The sequence below is a fragment of the Chiloscyllium plagiosum genome, chromosome 12 (assembly GCF_004010195.1).
Source record: "Chiloscyllium plagiosum isolate BGI_BamShark_2017 chromosome 12, ASM401019v2, whole genome shotgun sequence".
Taxonomy (NCBI): domain Eukaryota; kingdom Metazoa; phylum Chordata; class Chondrichthyes; order Orectolobiformes; family Hemiscylliidae; genus Chiloscyllium; species Chiloscyllium plagiosum.
Window position 1 is genome coordinate 67,661,673 of NC_057721.1, and position 20,541 is coordinate 67,682,213.

The following is a 20,541-nucleotide window of genomic DNA, read 5'->3' on the forward strand; positions in this document are numbered from 1 at the left end:
CTTCTGCAGCTGTACAGGGCCCTGGTGAGACCACACCTGGAGTACTGTGTGCAGTTCTGGTCTCTAAATTTGAGGAAAGACATTCTGGCTATTGAGGGAGTACAGCGTAGGTTCATGAGGTCAATTCCTGGAATGGCGGGACTACCTTATGCTGAAAGACTGGAGCGATTGGGCTTGTATACCCTTGAGTTTCGAAGACTGAGAGGGGATCTGATTGAGACATATAAGATTATTATAGGATTGGACACTCTGGATGCAGGAAACATGTTTCCACTGATGGGTGAGTGCCGAACCAGAGGACATGGCTTAAATATATGGGGTAGACCATTTAGGACAGAGATGAGGAGAAACTTCTTCACCCAGAGAATGGTGGCTGTGTGGAATGCTCTGCCCCAGAGAGCAGTGGAGGCCCAGTCTCTGGGTTCATTTAAGAAAGAGTTGGATAGAGCTCTCAAGGATTGTGGAATCAAGAGTTATGGAGATAAGGCAGGAACAGGATACTGATTAAGGATGATCAGCCATGATCATATTGAATGGTGGTGCAGGCTGGAAAGGCAGAATGGCCTACTCCTGCACCTATTGTCTATTGAGCCATTTCAGCTTATCCCTGTCCCATTGAACTTATTTCTTCCTATCTGAGTTCTATTTATTCCCCCCTTTTTCAGTATCTTCCTGCTTACATTTGTGATTCCTCTGACACTTTGAATCAGCTCCAGAATTTCCAGTTTTCTAGTTCTAGCTGTCTCCTCTTCACTATGGATGTGCAATCGCTCTACACATCCAAACCCCATCAAGATGGTGTGAAGGCTCTCCACTTCTTCCTGAAAAGAGGCTTGAATAGTTCCCATCCACAACCTCCCTGCTTCACTTAGCTGAGCTTGTTCTCACTTTAAACAAATTTTCATTTAACTCGTCTCACATTCTCCAAGTCAAAGGTGTTGCTTTGAGCAGCTGTAAGGGTCCTAGTTATGCCTGCCTCTTTGTGGAAAATTCTTGTTTCAGTCCTAGGGCACCCACTCACAGCTCTTTCTCTATCATTGGTGTTACTTTCTGGAATTGGGAAAATCCATCAGTTTTACTTCCAATTTCCATTCTTCTCTCACCTTCACCTGGTTCATCTCTGACTCTTCCTGACCCTTCTTTGACTTCACTGTTTCCATTGTTAGGAATAGGCTGTTCAACGATTGTCACTATAAACAAACCAACTCTCACAATTAACTAAAAGGATTCTGGGTAATCCAAGATGGAGGATGGGAAAAACTTGTGGAAATAAAAGCTGCTCCATTTTTGAGGTATTTTCAGTGTTGGAGCTGATTTCCTTGAATTCTACGAGCAGTAGTTACTGTTTTATAAGCTGTTGCATTGTTTTCGAACTTTGGAAAAAAGACATCAAAACAACTTTAAAGAGGAAGAGAAACAAAGCAGGAACAATGAGGAAGGTGAAACAAATGGAGCAGTAAACATGCACAGCTGTCTGACCAGGCAGTAAACCTTCATTGCTGACGGCTTCTATTGTTTAGTTTCGAGTATATGGAATGAACCGCCAGAGGAAGTGGTAGAGGCTGGTACAATTGCAACATTTAAAAGATATCTGGATGAGTATATGAATTGGAAGGGTTTAGAGGGATATGGGCCAAATGTAGCAAAGGGACTAGATTAATTTAGGGTATCTGGTTGGCATAGACAAGTTGGATCGAAGGGTTTGTTTCCATGTTTTACATCTCTATGACTCTATGACTGTATGATTACACTATCTCACCTCATGTTTCTTGCAAGATTCCATTCCATTTCCAGTTTCTCCATCTTTGTCACGTTTATTCATATGATGCCACCTTCCACAGGGCTGTCTCTGTCATGCCTTCATTTTTCCTCAACCATGGATCCTTCCCCACTCTGTGATTGACATGTCCTTCAGCCATGTTTGACTATTGCCTGCATGCCTGTCCTCACCTTTCCCCCCCTCGCTCCCAGAACAATGATAAGATTCCAGCCTACTGGTATTCATATTCAAAGGACGCATGAAAAATGTTGATTTTGTGTTTGACTTGTAGTTGTCCTATGTACTGAGATGCAGTGATATATATCTTTACCTCTTCTCAATTGTCAATGTTCCACAGGACTGTACCTTCCACTCCGGTCCATTGCTCCATCACTCCTAATACTTCCTCATGTTCTATGGTACCTGTCTGTTCAAGTGGTACCTGTCTGTACATTCACCTCCTCCTTCCTCAACATCTAAGCCCCAAACACATCTTCCAAGTCAAGAAGCATTTTATTTGTAGTTCTCTTAATATAGTCTACTGTATTTGCTGCTCACAATGCAGTCTCCTTTATGTTGGTGAGACCAGTTGCTTGCCGTTTCAATAAACCACTATTCTCTGGTGCTACCTTTTCTGTCCTTGGCCTGCTGTAGTGTTCCAATGAAGCTCATGGCAAGATGGAAGAACAGCACCAAGTTTTCCACTTAAGCACTTTGCGGCTTTTAGGACGCAATAATGAGCTCCACAGCTCCTGACCTCTGTATGACCTCTATACTCCATTCTTCTTATGTTCCCCCACCTTTTCCTGGCCATATTTTGTTTGTACATAAACACAATAAGCTGAGTGGGTCTGACAGCATCAGTGGAGAGAAATCAGAGTTAACGTTTCGGGTTGAGTGACCCTTCCGCAGAACCTGTTCAGAATGAGTTCTGAGGGAGAGTCACTTGACCCAAAACGTTAACTCTGATTTCACTCAACTGATGCTGCCACACCTGCGTTTTGAGCAATTTCTGTTTTAATTTCAGATTTACAGTATCTACAGTTTTTTTGGTTTTTATTCATATACTTGTTTGCTATGAGTAGAATGGACAAATTTATTTTTTACACCTAACATTCACACATCTATTTTGTATGTCCACCACTCCTTTACCATAATGATCATTGCCTTTGTCTTTTGGTCTGGGCACACTCTGTTCCACTTGCTCCTCCTCCCCCTAGCATAACAACTATAATTTCCTGCTTCTTCCCGTTTCAAAGAAAAATCACCCTGGACTCGAAACATTAACTCTGTGTCTCTCTCTACAGATGCTGTTAGACCTGCTGAGTTTCTCCAGCACTACTTGTTGTAATGAAAATGACAATTTTCCCAAGCTGACTGCTACACAGGCAAAAACAATTCACACCAGATTGTATCAATAACAGAAAATAACTGTGTTTATTGTAAAGCTTTGACAAAAGCAGTTAAAAGATACAGTTTCTAATTTGTGCAACTTAAACTATACCCCTTTAAAACCCAAATGCACACACACATACACTCAATCACAATTAAGACACAAAAGACAAACAGTGTTATACATATACTCTGGGTAGGGAAGAACATGTACAGATTAAGCAAAATTCTGAAGATGGAAATCCCAGACCACAAGGTGGCAAGTTATTTTCTTCTCAGTCTTTTTGATTTTTGCAACGGTGAGATGCTGTTGCCTATAGAGTGACAAAAGGGACCCAAGGGGCAATTTTTTCACACAGAGAGTGGTGCACGTATGGAATGCACTGCCAGAGGAAGTGGTGGAGGCTGGTATAATTACAACATTTAAAAAGTATCTGGATGGGTATATGATTAGGAAGGGTTTAGAGGCATATGGGCCAAATGTTGGCAAATGGACAAGAATAACTTAGGATCTCTGATTGATATGGGCGAATTGAACCAAAGAGTCTGTTTCTATGTTACACATTTCTGTGACTCTATGACTTGAAGTGCTGACAGCTTGAGTGCCAAGGCAGCCTCAGCTCTCACAAAAATGCTTAAGAGGGGGATTTGGAGGATGTCATGGTTGGCGATTGAGGAAAGGGAAGCCAGGGGTAAGAGATACTCGAAATTTCATCCATTTCAAGGAAAATTTTGAAATAAAATCAAAAAGGATAACTTTGCCCAAGTTGATTGAGAATTGTCTCACTGTCAGGTTTTACCTAGTAGGTCTCATAGAATCCCTACAGTTTGGAAAGATGCCATCAGCCCATTAAGTCTGCACTGACCCTCTAAAGCGAATCCCAGTTAGACCCAGCCCCTAAACATATCCCCACATTTTCCATGGCTAACCCAATTAACCTACCCATCCCTGGAGATGGCAAGCAATTTACCATGGCCAATCCATCAAACCTGCACATCTTTGGACTATGAGAGGAAACCAGAGCAAACACCCATAGACACAAGGAGAATGTGCAAACTTCACACCCTCAATCAACTGAGGGTGGAATCAAACCCAGGTCCCTGGTGCTGTGAGGCAGCAGAGCAAACCATTGAGCCACCATACTACCTAAAGGTACAGCACTGGGACAGACTCACACAAATTTCAATGAAAATGCTATTGGAATCCAATTGCACCCTAGGGCCCCAATCATAACTTACTCTGATGACCTCATCTTCTGATGATCTCTCCCAAAAGTAAAGATAAAGTTGGCATAGTCCTACTGGACTACAGGCTGCTCCCTCATTAGAGAGAGATGACTGGTAGTTGTTTAATCTGTGAGCTATTCCCCAAGTGAGGGGAAAGGCTGAGAAGGAGATTCCATCATGGTTACCACAGCTGGTTTGGGAATTGAACCCATGCTGTTGGTATTACTCAGCATTGCAAAACAGCAATTGAGCCAACTAAGCTAACTGAACTCCCCTCCTAAATGTTGCACTGGGCAGCCATATGCTGTCTGTGCATTGATTGATCCTTTACTGCTGATTTATTTATCAATTTCCTTCAGGCACAAGGGGTTAAAACCCAGAGCTAATAAAGAATGCATCATAACTCTCATGTTTCATTGCAAAACAATTTTAGCTCAAACTGCCAAAGAAATCAAGAACTGTGTATAACAGCTTCACATAAAACTATTGGTTTTGAATTCATATTTTTCTGCCTTTTTCCCTAGGAACCCCTTCATCTTCCTCAAATGTAACCAAGGTGGAAGACCAACCTCGTCACCAAATAGGTACTTGAATTCTGAACTCAAAACAATTAACTATTTAGCTGCATTGATGCTTTCAATATTTGTGCAAGCAAGCTACAATTACAGTTTATAGTTGTAATTTACAGACCTCTAAATCTTTGTACATTTCAAGCAGACAATTGTTGTACAGGGCATTAAATCCCTATTTTAATGCAATGTATCAATCTGTCACTAACACAATCTCTCTCACCGTATCAAAGTGGCACATTGTTTTGATCCTATACAGCACCATCATTGGGTGTAGAGTGGAACAAATATTTTCTCATATCTCCCATTCCAAATTTCATGGCTGCAAACTCTCTGAAAACAACTAGATCTGAAAAAAAAACTGCATAAAACATCTGAGTTTGACAATATAAACATATATGATGAATGTGGCATTGACACTGGCTCTCAGCAATGTGCTGTAAAAGGTCCAGTTGGTTGAAAAAGAAACAATGCTCTAAAGATGAATTCACAAACCTCCCTCATGTAAAGGATACTAGGGAGGTCATCTATCATCTCCCAACTGTTGCAATAGCTGATATCATTTCACTTACTAAATGTTAGACACCAAACTTGAATGGTAGCTCAGTGGTTAGCACTGCGGCCTGACAGCCTGATAGTTTGATTCCAGCCTCAGGGCTTCTGTCCACATGGAGTTTGCACATTCTCCCTATGTTTGTGGGTTTCCTCCCACAGTCCAAATATGTGCAGGTGAGGTGGATTGGCCACGTTAAATTACTCATAGTGTCTAGGGATGTGCAGGGAGAGGGTGGCTCTGGGTGGGATGCTCTGCAGACAGTTGGTGTGGAATCAAAGGGCTGAATGGCCTGTTTCCACACTGTAGGGATTCAATGAAACCAAAAGAACTGCAGATTCTGTAAATCAAAAGCAGACATTGCTGGAAAAGCTCAGCAGGTCTGGCAGCATCTGTGGAGAGAAATCAGAGTTAACATCTCACTCGATTCGAGGTTAACTCTGATTTCTCTCCACAGTTGCCGCCAGACCTGCTGAATGTTGAACTTGTTGGGTCTGTATGGCTGAGCATCTAAATAATTGAATCATTCAGAAGGCTAAGATAATTTTATTTCTTAAGTCTTAACTCTAGGGACTTCATAAAATTGGAAAAAACTACCTTCATTCAGAAAGAGATCAGTATGTTAATACTTATTTTTGATTTTCACAGATCCTTATCAGATTCTTGGGCCTACAAGTAGCCGTCTTGCAAACCCAGGTAAGTTCGATATAAAGTTCAGTAAAAGGAAGTAGAGTAAGAATTAATGTACTTCTTAATTAATTATTCTTCTTTCATTTGTCTTCCTCACTTCACCTTCAATATTGATTGTCCCATCATAATATCTTCCCAAGGCCTCAGTATTGTGGAACTCCTTATTTTACTCAGTTTCCATCCTGCTACATCAAGTAGTATGGAAATTGATCTACTTTATCTCTCATGTGAACATTTATTAATTTATTTCTTATTCACTTGTGAGTCATAAGCATTGCTGGCTGGACCAGCATTTATTACCCACCCCTAGTTGCCCTTGAAAAGAGCTGGTTTCTTGAACCATGTTAAAAATCAGCCAACACCAGGTTATGGTCCGACAGGTTTATTTAGAAGCACTAGCTTTCAAAACACTGCTCCTTCATCAGGTGATTGTGAAGCAGGACCACAAGACACAGAATGTATTGCAGAAGATAACAGTGATACAATGATACATTGAACAAACCTAAATTGTTAAGTCTTTCATCTTTTAGAATGGGTTTGCTGGTTTTGGTTCTTTAATATGTTAATCCCAGAACTTCTCTTAAGTCACATTCTCAAGATAATTTAACAAAATGTGGTATCTCAACTCAGACAATGCCTTAAAGGAGTGAGTCAGACCAATCTTGAGTCAGACTGGTTCTATTTTCAGAGTGGAATTTACAAATATTATATGGATTCACTCCCTGCATTTTTTTCTGCATTTTTGAGCAAAATAGAAGATATCCGCAAGTATAATTCTGCAAATACAAATTCAACCCATAAACTTACATGTGTGTGCACGTGCAGGAGAGAGAGACAGAGTGAGTGTATGCGTGTGAGTGACTGCACATGAGAGAGTGCGTGTTTGAATGTGTGTAAGCTTGGTAAAGTGTGTGTGTGAGTGTGCTATAAGGCCATGAAAGGGTGTGTGCGTGGGTATGTGTGTGTGGGAGGTGTATGTGTGTGTATGAGAGAGAGCTTGTGTATGAGAGAGGGTCATCATGTGTGTGTGAGTATTTAAGAGTGTGTGTGTGAGTGAGAGAGAGTGTATAGTGTAGTGGACTCACCTGTAGTGTGACATGAACCCAAGGTCACGGTTGAGGCCTCTTCATGGGCACCAAACCTGGCTATCATCTACTGCTCAGCCACTTTGTGTTGTTGCGTATCCCGAAGTCTGCCTTGGAGGATGGTTACATGAAGATCTGAGGCCAAATGTCCCTGACTGCTGAAGTGTGTCCCGACTGGGAGGAAACACCCCTGCTTGATGATTGTTGTGCAGTGTGAATATGACTTAAAAGAAGTTCTAGGATTAACATATTAATGAACTGAAACCAGCAAATCCATTCGAAAAGATGAAGGATTTAACAATCTAGTTTTGTTCAATGTATTATTGTATCACTGTTAAAAATCATGCAACACCAGGTTATAGTCCAACAGGTTTATTTGGAAGCACTAGCATTCGGAGTGCTGCTAATTCATCAGGGGGTTGTGGAGTTTAAGATCATAAGACACAGAATTTATAGCAAAAGTTTACAGAATGATGTAACTGAAATTATATATTGAAAAAGACCTGGATTGTTTGTTAAGTCTCTCATCTTTTAGAATGACCATGTTGGTTTCAGTGCTTTCATTTGTAAATTCCAGAACTTTCTTAAAGTTACATTCTCAAGTGAACTTTAACAATAGGTGCCATGTTGACCCAGATAATGCATTGAAGGTGTGAGGTGCCCTGTGTGAGGCTGTCTGTGCCCCAATGTTCAGACTGATTCTATTTTTAAAAAAGGGATTTACAGAATCTTACATAGATTCAGGCAGTTTTTGAGCAAAATAAAATATAATTCTGCAAGTAAAAATTCACTCCACAAACTTATATGTGTGTGTGTGTTGTGTTTGTGCATCATTGAATCACTGTAATCTTTTGCTATGAATTCTGTATCTTATGGTACTGCTTCACAACCACCTAATGAAGGAGGAGTGTTTTGAAAGCTAGTGCTTCCAAATGAACCTGTTGGACTATAACCTGGTGTCGTGTGATTTTTAACTTTGTCCACCCCAGTCCAACAACGGCTCCTCCACATCATTCTCGAACCATTATAGGGCAAATGCTGTAGGTTGACCCTCAATACCCACAGGAGGGAAATTCCATGATTTGACCATGGCACTCACCTTTGTATCTCAACAAAAAAGAGTCTTTTTGGAAATGATTTTCCATGAATTAACATAAAATATATTTATTTCATTTCAGGAAGTGGGCAGATTCAGCTGTGGCAGTTCTTGTTGGAACTTCTGTCTGACAGCTCCAATGCTAACTGCATTACCTGGGAAGGAACTAATGGAGAGTTCAAAATGACAGACCCAGACGAAGTGGCAAGACGCTGGGGAGAGAGGAAGAGCAAACCCAACATGAACTATGATAAGCTGAGCAGGGCCTTGCGTTACTACTACGACAAGAACATCATGACCAAAGTCCACGGTAAGCGTTACGCTTACAAATTTGACTTCCATGGGATTGCACAAGCTCTGCAACCCCACCCCCCTGAGTCTTCCATGTACAAGTACCCAACAGATATCTCATATATGAGTACCTATCATGCACACCAGCAAAAGGTGAATTTTGTGGCTCCTCACCCTCCTGCTCTTCCTGTGACATCCTCTAGTTTCTTTGCAGCTCCGAGTCCATACTGGAATTCTCCAACTGGAGGTATCTATCCAAATGCCAGACATCCGTCCACCCACATGCCATCTCACCTTGGAACATATTATTGAACAATGCTCATTTTTTTTCAATTAAGACTTGGGTTACTGCTCTGGGAATGGAGCATTGGGTTAAAAACTATGAATTTAAATTGGAGGTAAAAAACACAAAGTATAGTCTCAAACCATACAGGAATACCAAAGATGTGATGTCTCAAATACTGGAAGAGGTAAAACCGTGTGTTGACATATAGAAATAAGCTTGACGTCTGTCTGTTGAAGACATTATAACTGGCTAACTGACTGGAGTTGAATTATTAAAAAGAGGAGAACTTTATGGAGAGCGTATGAACTGAAAGAAGATCTAAGGATCGACTGATCCCTGCTGAAAATCAGGAACGACAACACAAATTGTTAGAAAGACAATGTGTGTTGCATGTGAAATAAGATTGTGGAATTTAAGAAACAAATATCAACACATGGCAAGAGAATGAAAAGCATGTCAGAAATAATGTAATAGTCGAATCTCAAAATCAGATACCTGAAGTGTAACGTCTTGGATCTTCTTCAGCAGTTAAACTCTGGCTGTCTGAAATGAAATATTTATACCTTCTGGAATTTATTTGTTAACAGGATTTATCATCGAAGTATATTAAAAACAAAATTGTGGGAGACTGTTGGACAAGACTGTATGATTTGGTACAATGATTTCTTACTTTGCATGGCTTGAGCCAAGCATTTGGATTTGAGTATGTGCAGAAGGCTATGTGTTGGAATAGAAATTAGGCAATGGCAATGGAAAAAAAGAGAACTGAAGAGTTAGGCGTAAAGGAATAAGCTGGTGTCTGTGATTTTTAAATGGACATGCAAAAACAAGGCTATATCAATTGGATGTAAAAAAGGATTCTCCAAAGAAGAATCAAAAATGACAGACCTGTCTTCATAATCATTAATATGAAGGAAAGAAAGAAAACAAAACAGAAATCTGGAGCCAAAACACTTCATAACCGAGGGAAAAAATACATCTCTTAAGAATTGGAAAACTGGGATTGTCTGGAATTATTACATTTTGAAAAAAAAAACCGGGGATCTTGTAAATGTGCTTGATGTAAAACTGATCGGGACCTGAAACTTGGGAGGTTACTACCGTTTTTCTTTATCCTGCACATTTGGGCCAGGACTAGCCCACTATCAAACCTGAGGAGATCTCAAATGCATTTTTTTAAACCAAGGCGGTCGCCAGATGTGAAGAGTCGCGAACGCTGTGCGTTTGTAAGAAATAAGTATTCAAATCAAGGTTATTTTGCATTTTATATTGTGAACTTATTATGTAACTTATGCATTTATATATTCCTTTGTTTCTGACACTACGAGTTGACCTCGGCCAACCATGAACCCAAAACAAAAACAAAACAAAAACAGAAAAAAGTGAAAAAGAGGAAAAAAAAAATGCGATTAAACATTATGGCCTCGATTTATAACTCTTTTTAATGAAATATGCTTTATGTTTACATATGAAACTCTTAGCACATAGGATGCAAATTATATATGTATTAAAATAAGCCTGGCTTTCATTTCAGAGTTTGTTTTTCCCATTGTTACTTATACCTCAAGCTTATCATAGCACTATATGACACAGAAGGTGAGGGGGTTGGTTAAGGTCAATTAATGTGATGGCAGCCACACCTACGTATGGACAACCTGTCTACTTGCCTGAAGATTGAATAGATGGAGACTCACACCTTACAAGATTGGATATTATTAGAAACCAGTTCGAAAGGCTTAATGGACTTTTTGAAAAAAAATTAAGTAGTTTTTCTCAATAAAGTTAATTTTATTGCTGCAAAATGTGCCAAGATAACCATTTACATGACATAATCCTCTCTTTTAATGGGATTCTAAGGTTCACTTTCTCAAAAACTGACTAAAATCATGCAGCCTTTAAAAAGTAACTAGGAAGAGAAATTAAGTTTTTATTTCATTCACGGGATATGAGTGTGGCTGGCAAAGCGTAGCCAGCATTGATTGCCCTTGAGAAGGTGGTGTTGAGCCTCCTCCTGTTCTACACCAGTCCATGTGACTAAAGTACACCCACAGGTGCTCTTAGGAAGACAGTGCTTCAAGAGTTTGACCCATGCAGCGAGAGAAGGCACAACAGAAGACATTGAATTGCGAAGGTTTCAACAACCAAGTCTTCACAGCTTCATTCTAATCCAGATAAATATACATTAGAAAAATGATTTTTTTGTCCCTCAAGTTACAGTCCATACTTGGCATTTGGTTCTTTGCTGCATTGTCATGTCAATTTAGAATAAATGTTTGATAATAATGAGATTAAGCTTAATGAGATTCCATCAAGGCATCTTTTCTTAAATTTCAAAAATATACTTTATTCATTAAAATTATCTTTATATATACATTGCCATTAAAGCAGTTCGGTTCTGTACAGTAGAGTGTGAGGAAACAAGCAAGAAATGGAGTTTGATTCTATCCAATAAACAAACCAAAGGCATCTCTTACTTGTATAAGTTTATATTTACCTGCATATAAGGCATGGGGAGAGTCCGATAACTGAACAGATGCCTATTTAAGTTCAGGAAAAAGATCTCTAGCTTTAGTATGTCCTTCAGCACGTAGTCCTGGGTCTTGGAATGTGTCAGTCTGCAACATTCAGTTCAGGTCAACTTCTTGCTCTGGAAGACCAACAAGTTTCAGGCAGACCAAAAAGCATCTTTCACTGAGTTGATAGTTCTCCAGGTGCAGTTGACATTTGTCTTGGTGTGTATCCCAGGGAACAGACTGTAGAGCACAGAGTCCCACTAATGAGATTCCATCAAGGAATCTTACCCTGGAGTCAAGCTGCACTCTAACTTGGGTTTAACTTGCACTTATACTGCAGCTATATTGTCAAATGTGAAACATGTACATTTTGTGGTGTTGGTGACATTTATACTGAAAATGTATCCTCACTTAGGGCAGCACAGTGGCTCAGTGGTTAGCACTGCTGCCTCACAGCACTAGGGTCCCAGGTTCAATTCCAGCCTCAGGTGACTGTCTGTGTGGAGTTTGCATGTGTTTTCTCTGGGTGCTCTGGTTTCCTCCCACAAGTGTGCAGGGCAGGTGAATTGGCTGTGCTAAATTGCTCATAGTGTTAGGCGCATCATTCAGAGGGCAAATGGATCTGGTTGGGCTGAAAGGCCTGTTTCCACACTGTTGGGAATCTAATCTTAAAAAAAAAAAATTTTGGTCCAATATTTGCAAGTACAGTATGCAATAAACTGTTATAACTAGTCAGAGAATGATATGTTCAGAGCTGCTATTTTTCCTATGTACACACTTCTCAAATCCTTCTGAGAGTTAAAAATCATACAAGACCAGGTTGTAGTCCAACAGGTTTATTTGGAAGCACTAGCTTTTGAAGTGCTGCTCCTTCACATCCACATGATGAAGGAGCAGCAATCTGAAAGCTAGTACTTCCAACTAAACCTGTTGGACTATAACCTGATCTTGTGTGATTTTTAACTTTGTACATCCTGGTCCAACACCGGCATCTCCAAATCACGAATTTCTGAGAGTGACCTGAATTCAAATTATTCAGAAGCTCGCCACCCAAGCTGCAATATTTCTCAGAGCATAAAGGTAAAAACAATGACTGCAGATGCTGGAAACCAGATTCTGGATCAGTGGTGCTGGAAGAGCACAGCAGTTCAGGCAGCATCCGAGGACAGGCAAAATCGACGTTTCGGGCAAAAACCCTTCATCAGGAATAAAGGCAGAGAGCCTGAAGCGTGGAGAGATAAGCTAGAGGAGGGTGGGGGTGGGGAGAGAGTAGCATAGAGTACAATAGGTCAGTGGGGAAGGAGATGAAGGTGATAGGTCAGGGAGGAGAGGGTGGAGTGGATAGGTGCAAAAGGAGCTGGGCAGGTCGGACAAGTCCGGACAAGTCATATTTCTCAGAGCAGTCTAGGCAAGAATAGAAGAAGTAACAGAGTTTAGCAGCACAGTGGCTCAGTGGTTAGCACTGCTGCCTCATGGTCCCAGGTTCAATTCCAGCCTTGGGCAACTGTCTGTGCGGAGTTTGCACATTCTCCCTGTGTCTGTGTGGGCTTCCTCCCACAGTCCAAAGATGTGCAGGTCAGGTGAATTGGCCATGCTAAATTGCCCATAGTGTTAGGTGCATAGTCTGAGGGAAATGGGTCTGGTTGGAGGGTTGGTTGGGCCAAAGGGCCTGTTTCCACACTGTAGGTAATCTTAAAAGAAACCTTCAACATTTTATTTTACATTGATAGGACTGAGAGATACATCACAGCTGCTTGTTGCTACATATGAGTAGCATTGAGTTGGAAAAGTGCTTTTAAATATTGGCCACCACTGTTTACAAAGCAAAACTTGTTTTGTAGACAATGGTAAAAATGTACATTTCAAAGGTGCATGCTCCTGGCTTTAAATAAATGGTTACACAGCACATTGAAACATGCAATATCACAATCTGTCTCTTACCCCATTTTTCTTCATAGGAAAAGCAATATTTATCAATAGAGATTAAAATATTGTTCTTGTTGTTGAACTAGCTGTTGTAGTTGCTGCAGTAATAGCTCTAATAGAGGCCACTCAGGCCAACAGGTCTATGCTAGTTTTATGTACTGTACAAGTCTATCCCTACCATACATCATCTTACTCTAGCTACATATCCTCTTGCTTTTATCACCCTCATATATTCACACATAGAATTTCCCCTTTAATGTGGCTGTGCTATTCATTCATGTGGCAACAGGTTCCAATTCATAACCACTCTGTGGGTGATTGGACTTGAAAGCACAGTCAAACTTCAACGCTAGAAAAGGGTACTTCACTTTTTTTGTTCCAACAGTAGCCTTCAGAGAGAAAGAAGGACATTGACAACCGATCATTTCAAGGTGATGGATTCCACATTAGATGCTCAGCTGAGTCAAACAGGATGTCTAAATTCCATTCACATCTGGCTCTGTCTGATCAAGATTGAAAAGAGGTGATGGACTTGGAGGTAAATTAGAAACAGGGACTTTACTGGCTGCCAAAAGAGATTATTTTGGCATTCGCATTGTTCAGTTAGAGGAAGTTATAGCTTATCCTGATGTCTGAAAGATGGTCTGGCAACATAAAAGTGGAGAGAGAGTCAAGAATGCTGGAATAGAGATAGAACTGGGTATAATCAACACACAGGAGGGTATAGGTTTCGGGTGAGAGGGGAAAAATATAAATGAGACCTAAGGGGCAACGTTTTCACACAGAGGGTGTCACATACATGGAATGAGCTGCCAGAGGAAATGGTGGAGCTAGTACAATTGCAACATTTAAAAAGGCATCTGGATGAGTATATGAATAGATAGGGTTCGGAGGGATATGGGCTGGGTACTGGCAGGTGGGGCTAGATGGGGTTGGGATATCTGGTCGGCATGGACGAGGTAGACTGAAGGGTCTGTTTCTATGCTGTACATCTTTATGACTCTATATTGAGAAACTACCCCTTTGTCTGCAAATCAGCCATCTTGGCTTCCTCTGAAGGTCCCCAGAATCACACATGCCAATCTTCAACCAAATCGATTCACTCTAAAAGATATCATAAAATGGCTGAAGTCACTGGGGGTGCAAAGTCTACGGGCTCTGAAAACAACAGTTCGGCAATAGTACTGAAGACTTGTGCTCTTGAACTAGCTGTGCTAGGAGCCCAGTTGTTCCAGTACAGCGATGACACTGGGTTTCTACTCAACAAAGTGTACAATTGAAGCAAAAATAAAAATTGCTGGATAAACTCAGCAGGCATGGCAGTATCTGTGGATGGACAGCAGAATTAACAGTTTGAGTCCAGTTAAGGGTCAGTGAGTGTCTCCAACAATTTCTGTTTTTTTTTTTCAAAGTTTCCAGCATTCTTTGTGCTATATTAATGTGTAAAATTGCCTGGGTGTGCCTATTAACAAAAAACAGAACAGATCCAATCAGTAATTTACCATTCTATCAGTCTCCTCTCAATCACCAGCAAAGTGATGAAAAGGGTTGTCAACAGTTTTGTGAGCAGCATTAGCAAAGTGATAATTTGCTCACTGATAATTATTTGAGCTCTTCCAGGGTCACTTGGCCACTGACCTCATTACAGCCTTCATCTGAACATAGATAGTAGAGTTGAAGTGCAGAAGTGAGGTGAGAATGACTGCTGTTGTCATCAAGGCGATATTTGACTGAGTATGGCATTCAGAGAGCCCTAGCAAAATTGGTGTCAACGGAAAAAAACTCTCTGCTGGTTGGAGTATAACTTAGTCAAAGGAAGATGGCTGTGATTGTTAGAGATTAGCCACCTCAGCCCCTGGACATCTTTGCAGAACCTCCTCAGGATAGTATCCTAGGCCTAGCCATCATCAATTGTTTCATCAGTGACCTTTCCTCTATCGTGACGACAGAATGGGGGATTATCACTGACAATTGCATAATGTTCAGTACCATTCATGACTTCTCAGACACAGAAGCATGTTTATATTCATATCCAGCAAGTCCTGGGTAATATCCAGGATGAGTGGCAGGAAACATCTGCATCACACAAATGCCAGGCAATGACCATCTCCATTCAAACAGATTCTAACTATCACTTCTTGACATTCAATGGCATGACTAGTATTGAATCTCCTCAATATCAATATCCTGGGGTTTACCAACATCAAAAACTGAAGTGCACAAGCCATATAAATACTATGGCTGCAAGAAAAGGTCACAGGCTAGGAATCTTGCAGCAAATAACTCCCTTCCTGTCAGCTGCAAGCCTGTCAACCATCTGCATGTCAAAGTCAAGAGTGTGATGGATTACACCCTGAATGAGTGCAGCCCCAATAATAATGAAGTAGACATGATCCAGGTCAAAACTGCCTGATTGATTTGGACCCCAAATATCACATGAGTCATTCCCTCCCTTCACCACTGATGCTCAGTGCAACAGTGCATCGCATCGACGCAATGCACTTCAGTAAGTCACCAAAGCTCTTTCAAAAGCAGCTTCCAAATCCATGATCTTTTATCCCTAAAAGGTCATGGGCAGCAGCTACCTGGGAACATTGCCAACTATTAGTTCCCCTCCAAACTACTCACCAGCCTAATTTGGAAATATATCACTATTTCCTCACCATCACTGGGTCAAAATCCCTTCCTAACCATACTGTTGGTATTCTTACAACCTAAGAAGACAGTTCACCATGACCTTCTCCAATTAAGGATGGGCATTAAATGCTGGACCATCCAGTGATGCCTACAGCCAATGAATAAATTTTAAAAATTGAATTACACATGAGGAAAAAGGAACTTCACTATTTCAATAGCACTACAATTATTGTTGCTGAAAGAGGGGTCCATGTGTCTTCGGGATGCACTCATCTTTATAATGTTATTTATGTTATCATTTTAATTTTCTGGTTGGTCATGTGAAGGTGTTGGTGTTGGACTGGGTGGACAAGGTCAGAAGTCACATGACACCAGCTCATAGGCCAACACGTTTTTTGAAATCTCAAGCTTTCGGAGCAGCGCACATCTAAATGATTAGATTAAACCTCTGGATTGCTAGGCCAATAACACCACCATTTTCCCAAACAGCAAGATCAAAAGATAGGTTTTTAAGGAAGAAAGATGTGTAAAGAGGCAGTGATGCTTTGGGGTTAGAATTGCAGATCATTGGGCCTTGGTAACCTCAGACACAGCCATAGAATCTGGAGCAATTAAGATCAGAAATTATAAAGGGACAGGACTAGAGGAATGTGACTCTTTTTTTGTTTTGATTTGAGTTATTATTGTCACATGTGCGTAAGCACAGTGAAAAGTTTTGTTTCGTGTGCAGTACAGGCATATGATACCATACAAAATGCATTAGGGTAATAGAACAGAGCAAGGAATACAAGTTGTGGCTGCAGAGAAGGTGCACAAGCAATTAAATTAAATTTAATATTTGAAAGGTCTACTTAGAAGTCTAATAACAATGAGGAAGAAACTGTTCTTGAATCTGTTCTTACGTGGGTTTAAGCTTTTGTCTCTTCTGTCTGTTAGAAGAGATTATTGTCGCGGTGACATCTGGATAAAGTGCCTTCTGTGGTACATCTATCAAAATTGGTAAGAGTCTTTATGGACATGCCAAATTTCCTTAGCCTCCTGAAGAAGTAGAGGCATTGTTTTGGTTTCTTGGCTGTGACATGGGTGGACCAGGACAGATTGTTGGTGATCAACACTTCGAGGAACTTGGCACTTTTGACTATCTCCAGCTCAGCAACATTGATGCAGATACAGTCTTGTCCTCCATCTTGCTTCCTGAAGTCAATGACCAGTTCTTTTGCTTTGCTGACGTTGAGATTGTTATCTTCACACCTCACCACCAAGCACTCTATCTCTTTCCTGTATTCTGTCTCGTGGCAGTAAGAAATCAAAGACGTACGAAGTGGGAAAAGCCATGGATTTGAAAACAGGGATGAGGATTTTAAAATTGTAACATCGGTTAACAAGAAACAAATATAGGCTAGTGAGGACAGAAGTGGTGAGCAAACAAGATAAATGTAATTTAAGACAGAAGCTTTAGAGTTTTAGTTGAGTACAAGTTTCCAGACTTTAAAATGTAATACCTGCCAAGACTCCATTAGAATTATCAAGACTGGAGGAAACAAAGACAGAAATAATGCCTACTGCAGCTGATGGCAGATATGGGACAGAATTAGGTGATGTTGCAGAGGTGGAAACAGGCAATGATGGCATGGATATGGATGCAGAAGCTGGAATAAGCTAACAAGGTTACAATCAATCCTGTTAGGTATCTGATGGCTTCCGGGCAGAGGGATTGGTGGATGGCTACAGAACAATTTTGTAGTAGGGGGTTTATGCAAATTATGCCAGTTCACAGCATCATCTTCTGGTTAATGTTGAAGTAGGCAATCTCTGCATCTCTTTAGAGATGTCAGTGTGTGTTCTCCAGTTTGTTTTCGTGGCTTTTTAAAAATTCACTCGTGGATGGATGCATGCATTGCGGCTGGCCAGTGTTTATTGTGTGTCCCTAGTTTAGATTAGATTAGATTAGATTACAGTGTGGAAACAGGCCCTTCGGCCCAACAAGTCCACACCGACCCGCCGAAGCGAAACCCACCCATACCCCTACATTTACCCCTTACCTAACACTACGGGCAATTTAGTATGGCCAATTCACCTAACCTGCACATCTTTGGACTGTGGGAGGAAACCGGAGCACCCGGAGGAAACCCACGCAGACACGGGGAGAACGTGCAAACTCCACACAGTCAGTCGCCTGAGTCGGGAATTGAACCCGGGTCTCTGGCGCTGCGAGGCAGCAGTGCTAACCACTGTGCCACCGTGCCGCCCACAAGAAGGTGCAAGTAAGCTGCCTTCCTGAACCACTACAGTCCATGTGCTATAGCTTGACCCACAATGCGGTTAGGGAGGGAATTCCAGGAATTTGACCCAGCAACAGTGAAGGAATGACGATATATTCCCAACTTAGGATGGTGAGGGGTTTGGAGGGGAATGGGTGGTGGTGAGGCTAGGCAGGATCAGATAAGAATCATGGGGTGTGTGTGTATGTGTGTGTGGGTCTGTGTGTATGTGTGTGTGTGTGGGTGTGTGTGTGGGTGTGTGTGGATGTGTGTGTGTGGGTGTGTGCGCGTGTGGTCTGCATTTATAGCTGCAAGTACTTTCTCAATCCTTTGGCTGACCACTAACTTTTCTTTCAATTTGATACTAACTTTAACTTCCTTTGTTAAGAATGATTAGTTTGTCCACTTCCTAAAATCCTTCTTCTACAGTGGGACATATCTTTGCTGTAAATCATGAACTAGTTTCTTAAATGTCTGCCATCATTTATTTCCTCTCTTTTCTGCAACAGCTTCCCAATCCATTCCAACCAACTTTGTCCTTGTTCCTTTGTAGTTACCCTTATTGAGTTCAGATTAGATTAGATTAGATTACGTACAGTGTGGAAACAGGCCCTTCGGCCCAACAAGTCCACACCGCCCCGCCGAAGCGCAATCCACCCATACCCCTACATTTACCCCTTACCTAACACTACGGGCAATTTAGCATGGCCAATTCACCTGACCTGCACATCTTTGGACTGTGGGAGGAAACCGGAGCACCCGGAGGAAACCCACGCAGACACGGGGAGAACGTGCAAACTCCACACAGTCAGTCGCCTGAGGCGGGAATTGAACCCGTGTCTCTGACGCTGTGAGGCAGCAGTGCTAACCACTGTGCCACCGTGCCGCCCACTGCTTTTTCAGTTCTGCTTTTTCTGACACACGTTTCTCCCTCTCAAATGCTAAAGTTCTACCATGTTAAGCTCACCAATTTTTAGGAGATCTTTTGCTCCAAGATAATATATTAAACTTGCTGCATCACACATCACCAGGTTCAAAACTTAATCACTGGTTAGATCCATAAAATATTGTTCAAGGAAGCTGACTCAAATCCACTCTATGTTTTCTTCTACATGGCTACCTCTGCCAATCTGACTATCCCAATCTACATGAAGATTAAAGTCACCCATGAGTAACATACTGTCTTTTTTACTTGCCCTTGTTATATCCAATTTTATTGATGGATTGCAATTGTCACTTTACTTACTGCCAATAGACAATCGTCATGCCAATGTCTGAAATCAGACTCAATGTGTGCTGATCCATTATATCGTCTAGTAAATGTCTATCATTTTTCTAATTAAAGTCTCATGGTTTTCTCTGAAATAAAAGAACCTCAGTAGTATATAGTTCCTTCCCCCCCCCCCCCCCCCCAACATCTTTTCTATTTAAACAGTGTTTATTAAGATTGGTGCATAGTCTGGAAACATTTGAGGTTAGCCACAGTAGGCAGGGGAGGGACTGATTTCTCCTTACACATAATTTTTAATATCCAGGCTTCATGCCAATCACGGCATGTGTGCAGATACTGCTTACCAGCAGAGGGGGCAAGGAAGGAAGGGAGGGTCTACTCATTGACTCTCAAGCATACATCTTGGTAAGACAAATCAAAGAATGTTGTTACCCCTCCTACTGTTCTCAATGTGTTGGTGTCTGGTAGCATCCTGACAGTAACAAGTGTGGAAAACAGAAATAAAGGAAGAAATGGAGAACTGAGCAAATTTCTTTCACCTTGCTCCAACTTTCAGAAGTTTCCATCAAATGTAGGTTGTCAAATTTGAAACTGGAGCTAAATGACTGAGGAGAAATTGACATTTTCCAAATTACACTGTGCTTCACTAAAGTCAGTGTATGCCATAGGTCATCAATTTGCATATTAAAAGAGAGCAAACTGCCATTTTCAGGTGAAGACTTTGGAGGGTCATTGGTAGGTTGCTTTTAAAATGGCACACACCATATGAGCGTTGTCAGTGCAGTAAGACTACTGACTCCACATTGAGATTGTTAGTGCTCCATTGACATTGAGCTGCCTGCTATTTTTCTTCCATTTCTTACTTTGTTAGATTATTGTTGGGGAACTTCAACATGCTAAATGTTTGTTCAGCAACTCTTACAGCCTTGATATCTGCTAAGTTTCCATGCAGCCAATAGAACATTTTTGGTGTGTTGTCAATATTGGAATGTAGGAAACACAGTAAGCTGAATCTTATTTTTTGT

General features: G+C 41.1%; 1 protein-coding gene across 8 annotated transcripts in view; it reads left to right on the forward strand.

Moving 5' to 3' along the window:
- Nucleotides 1-11,414, forward strand: part of erg (ETS transcription factor ERG) — a 262,777-nt gene extending 251,363 nt beyond the window's left edge. For all 8 annotated transcript variants that reach the window (XM_043701331.1, XM_043701336.1, XM_043701330.1 and 5 more), the window contains 3 exons: nt 4,903-4,962; nt 6,149-6,196; nt 8,454-11,414. In XM_043701331.1, coding sequence (XP_043557266.1) covers nt 4,903-4,962; nt 6,149-6,196; nt 8,454-8,974 — 629 coding nt within the window. In that variant the 3' untranslated portion in view covers nt 8,975-11,414. The remainder of the gene's footprint in view (nt 1-4,902; nt 4,963-6,148; nt 6,197-8,453) is intronic.
- The last annotated feature ends 9,127 nt before the right edge of the window (nt 11,415-20,541 follow it).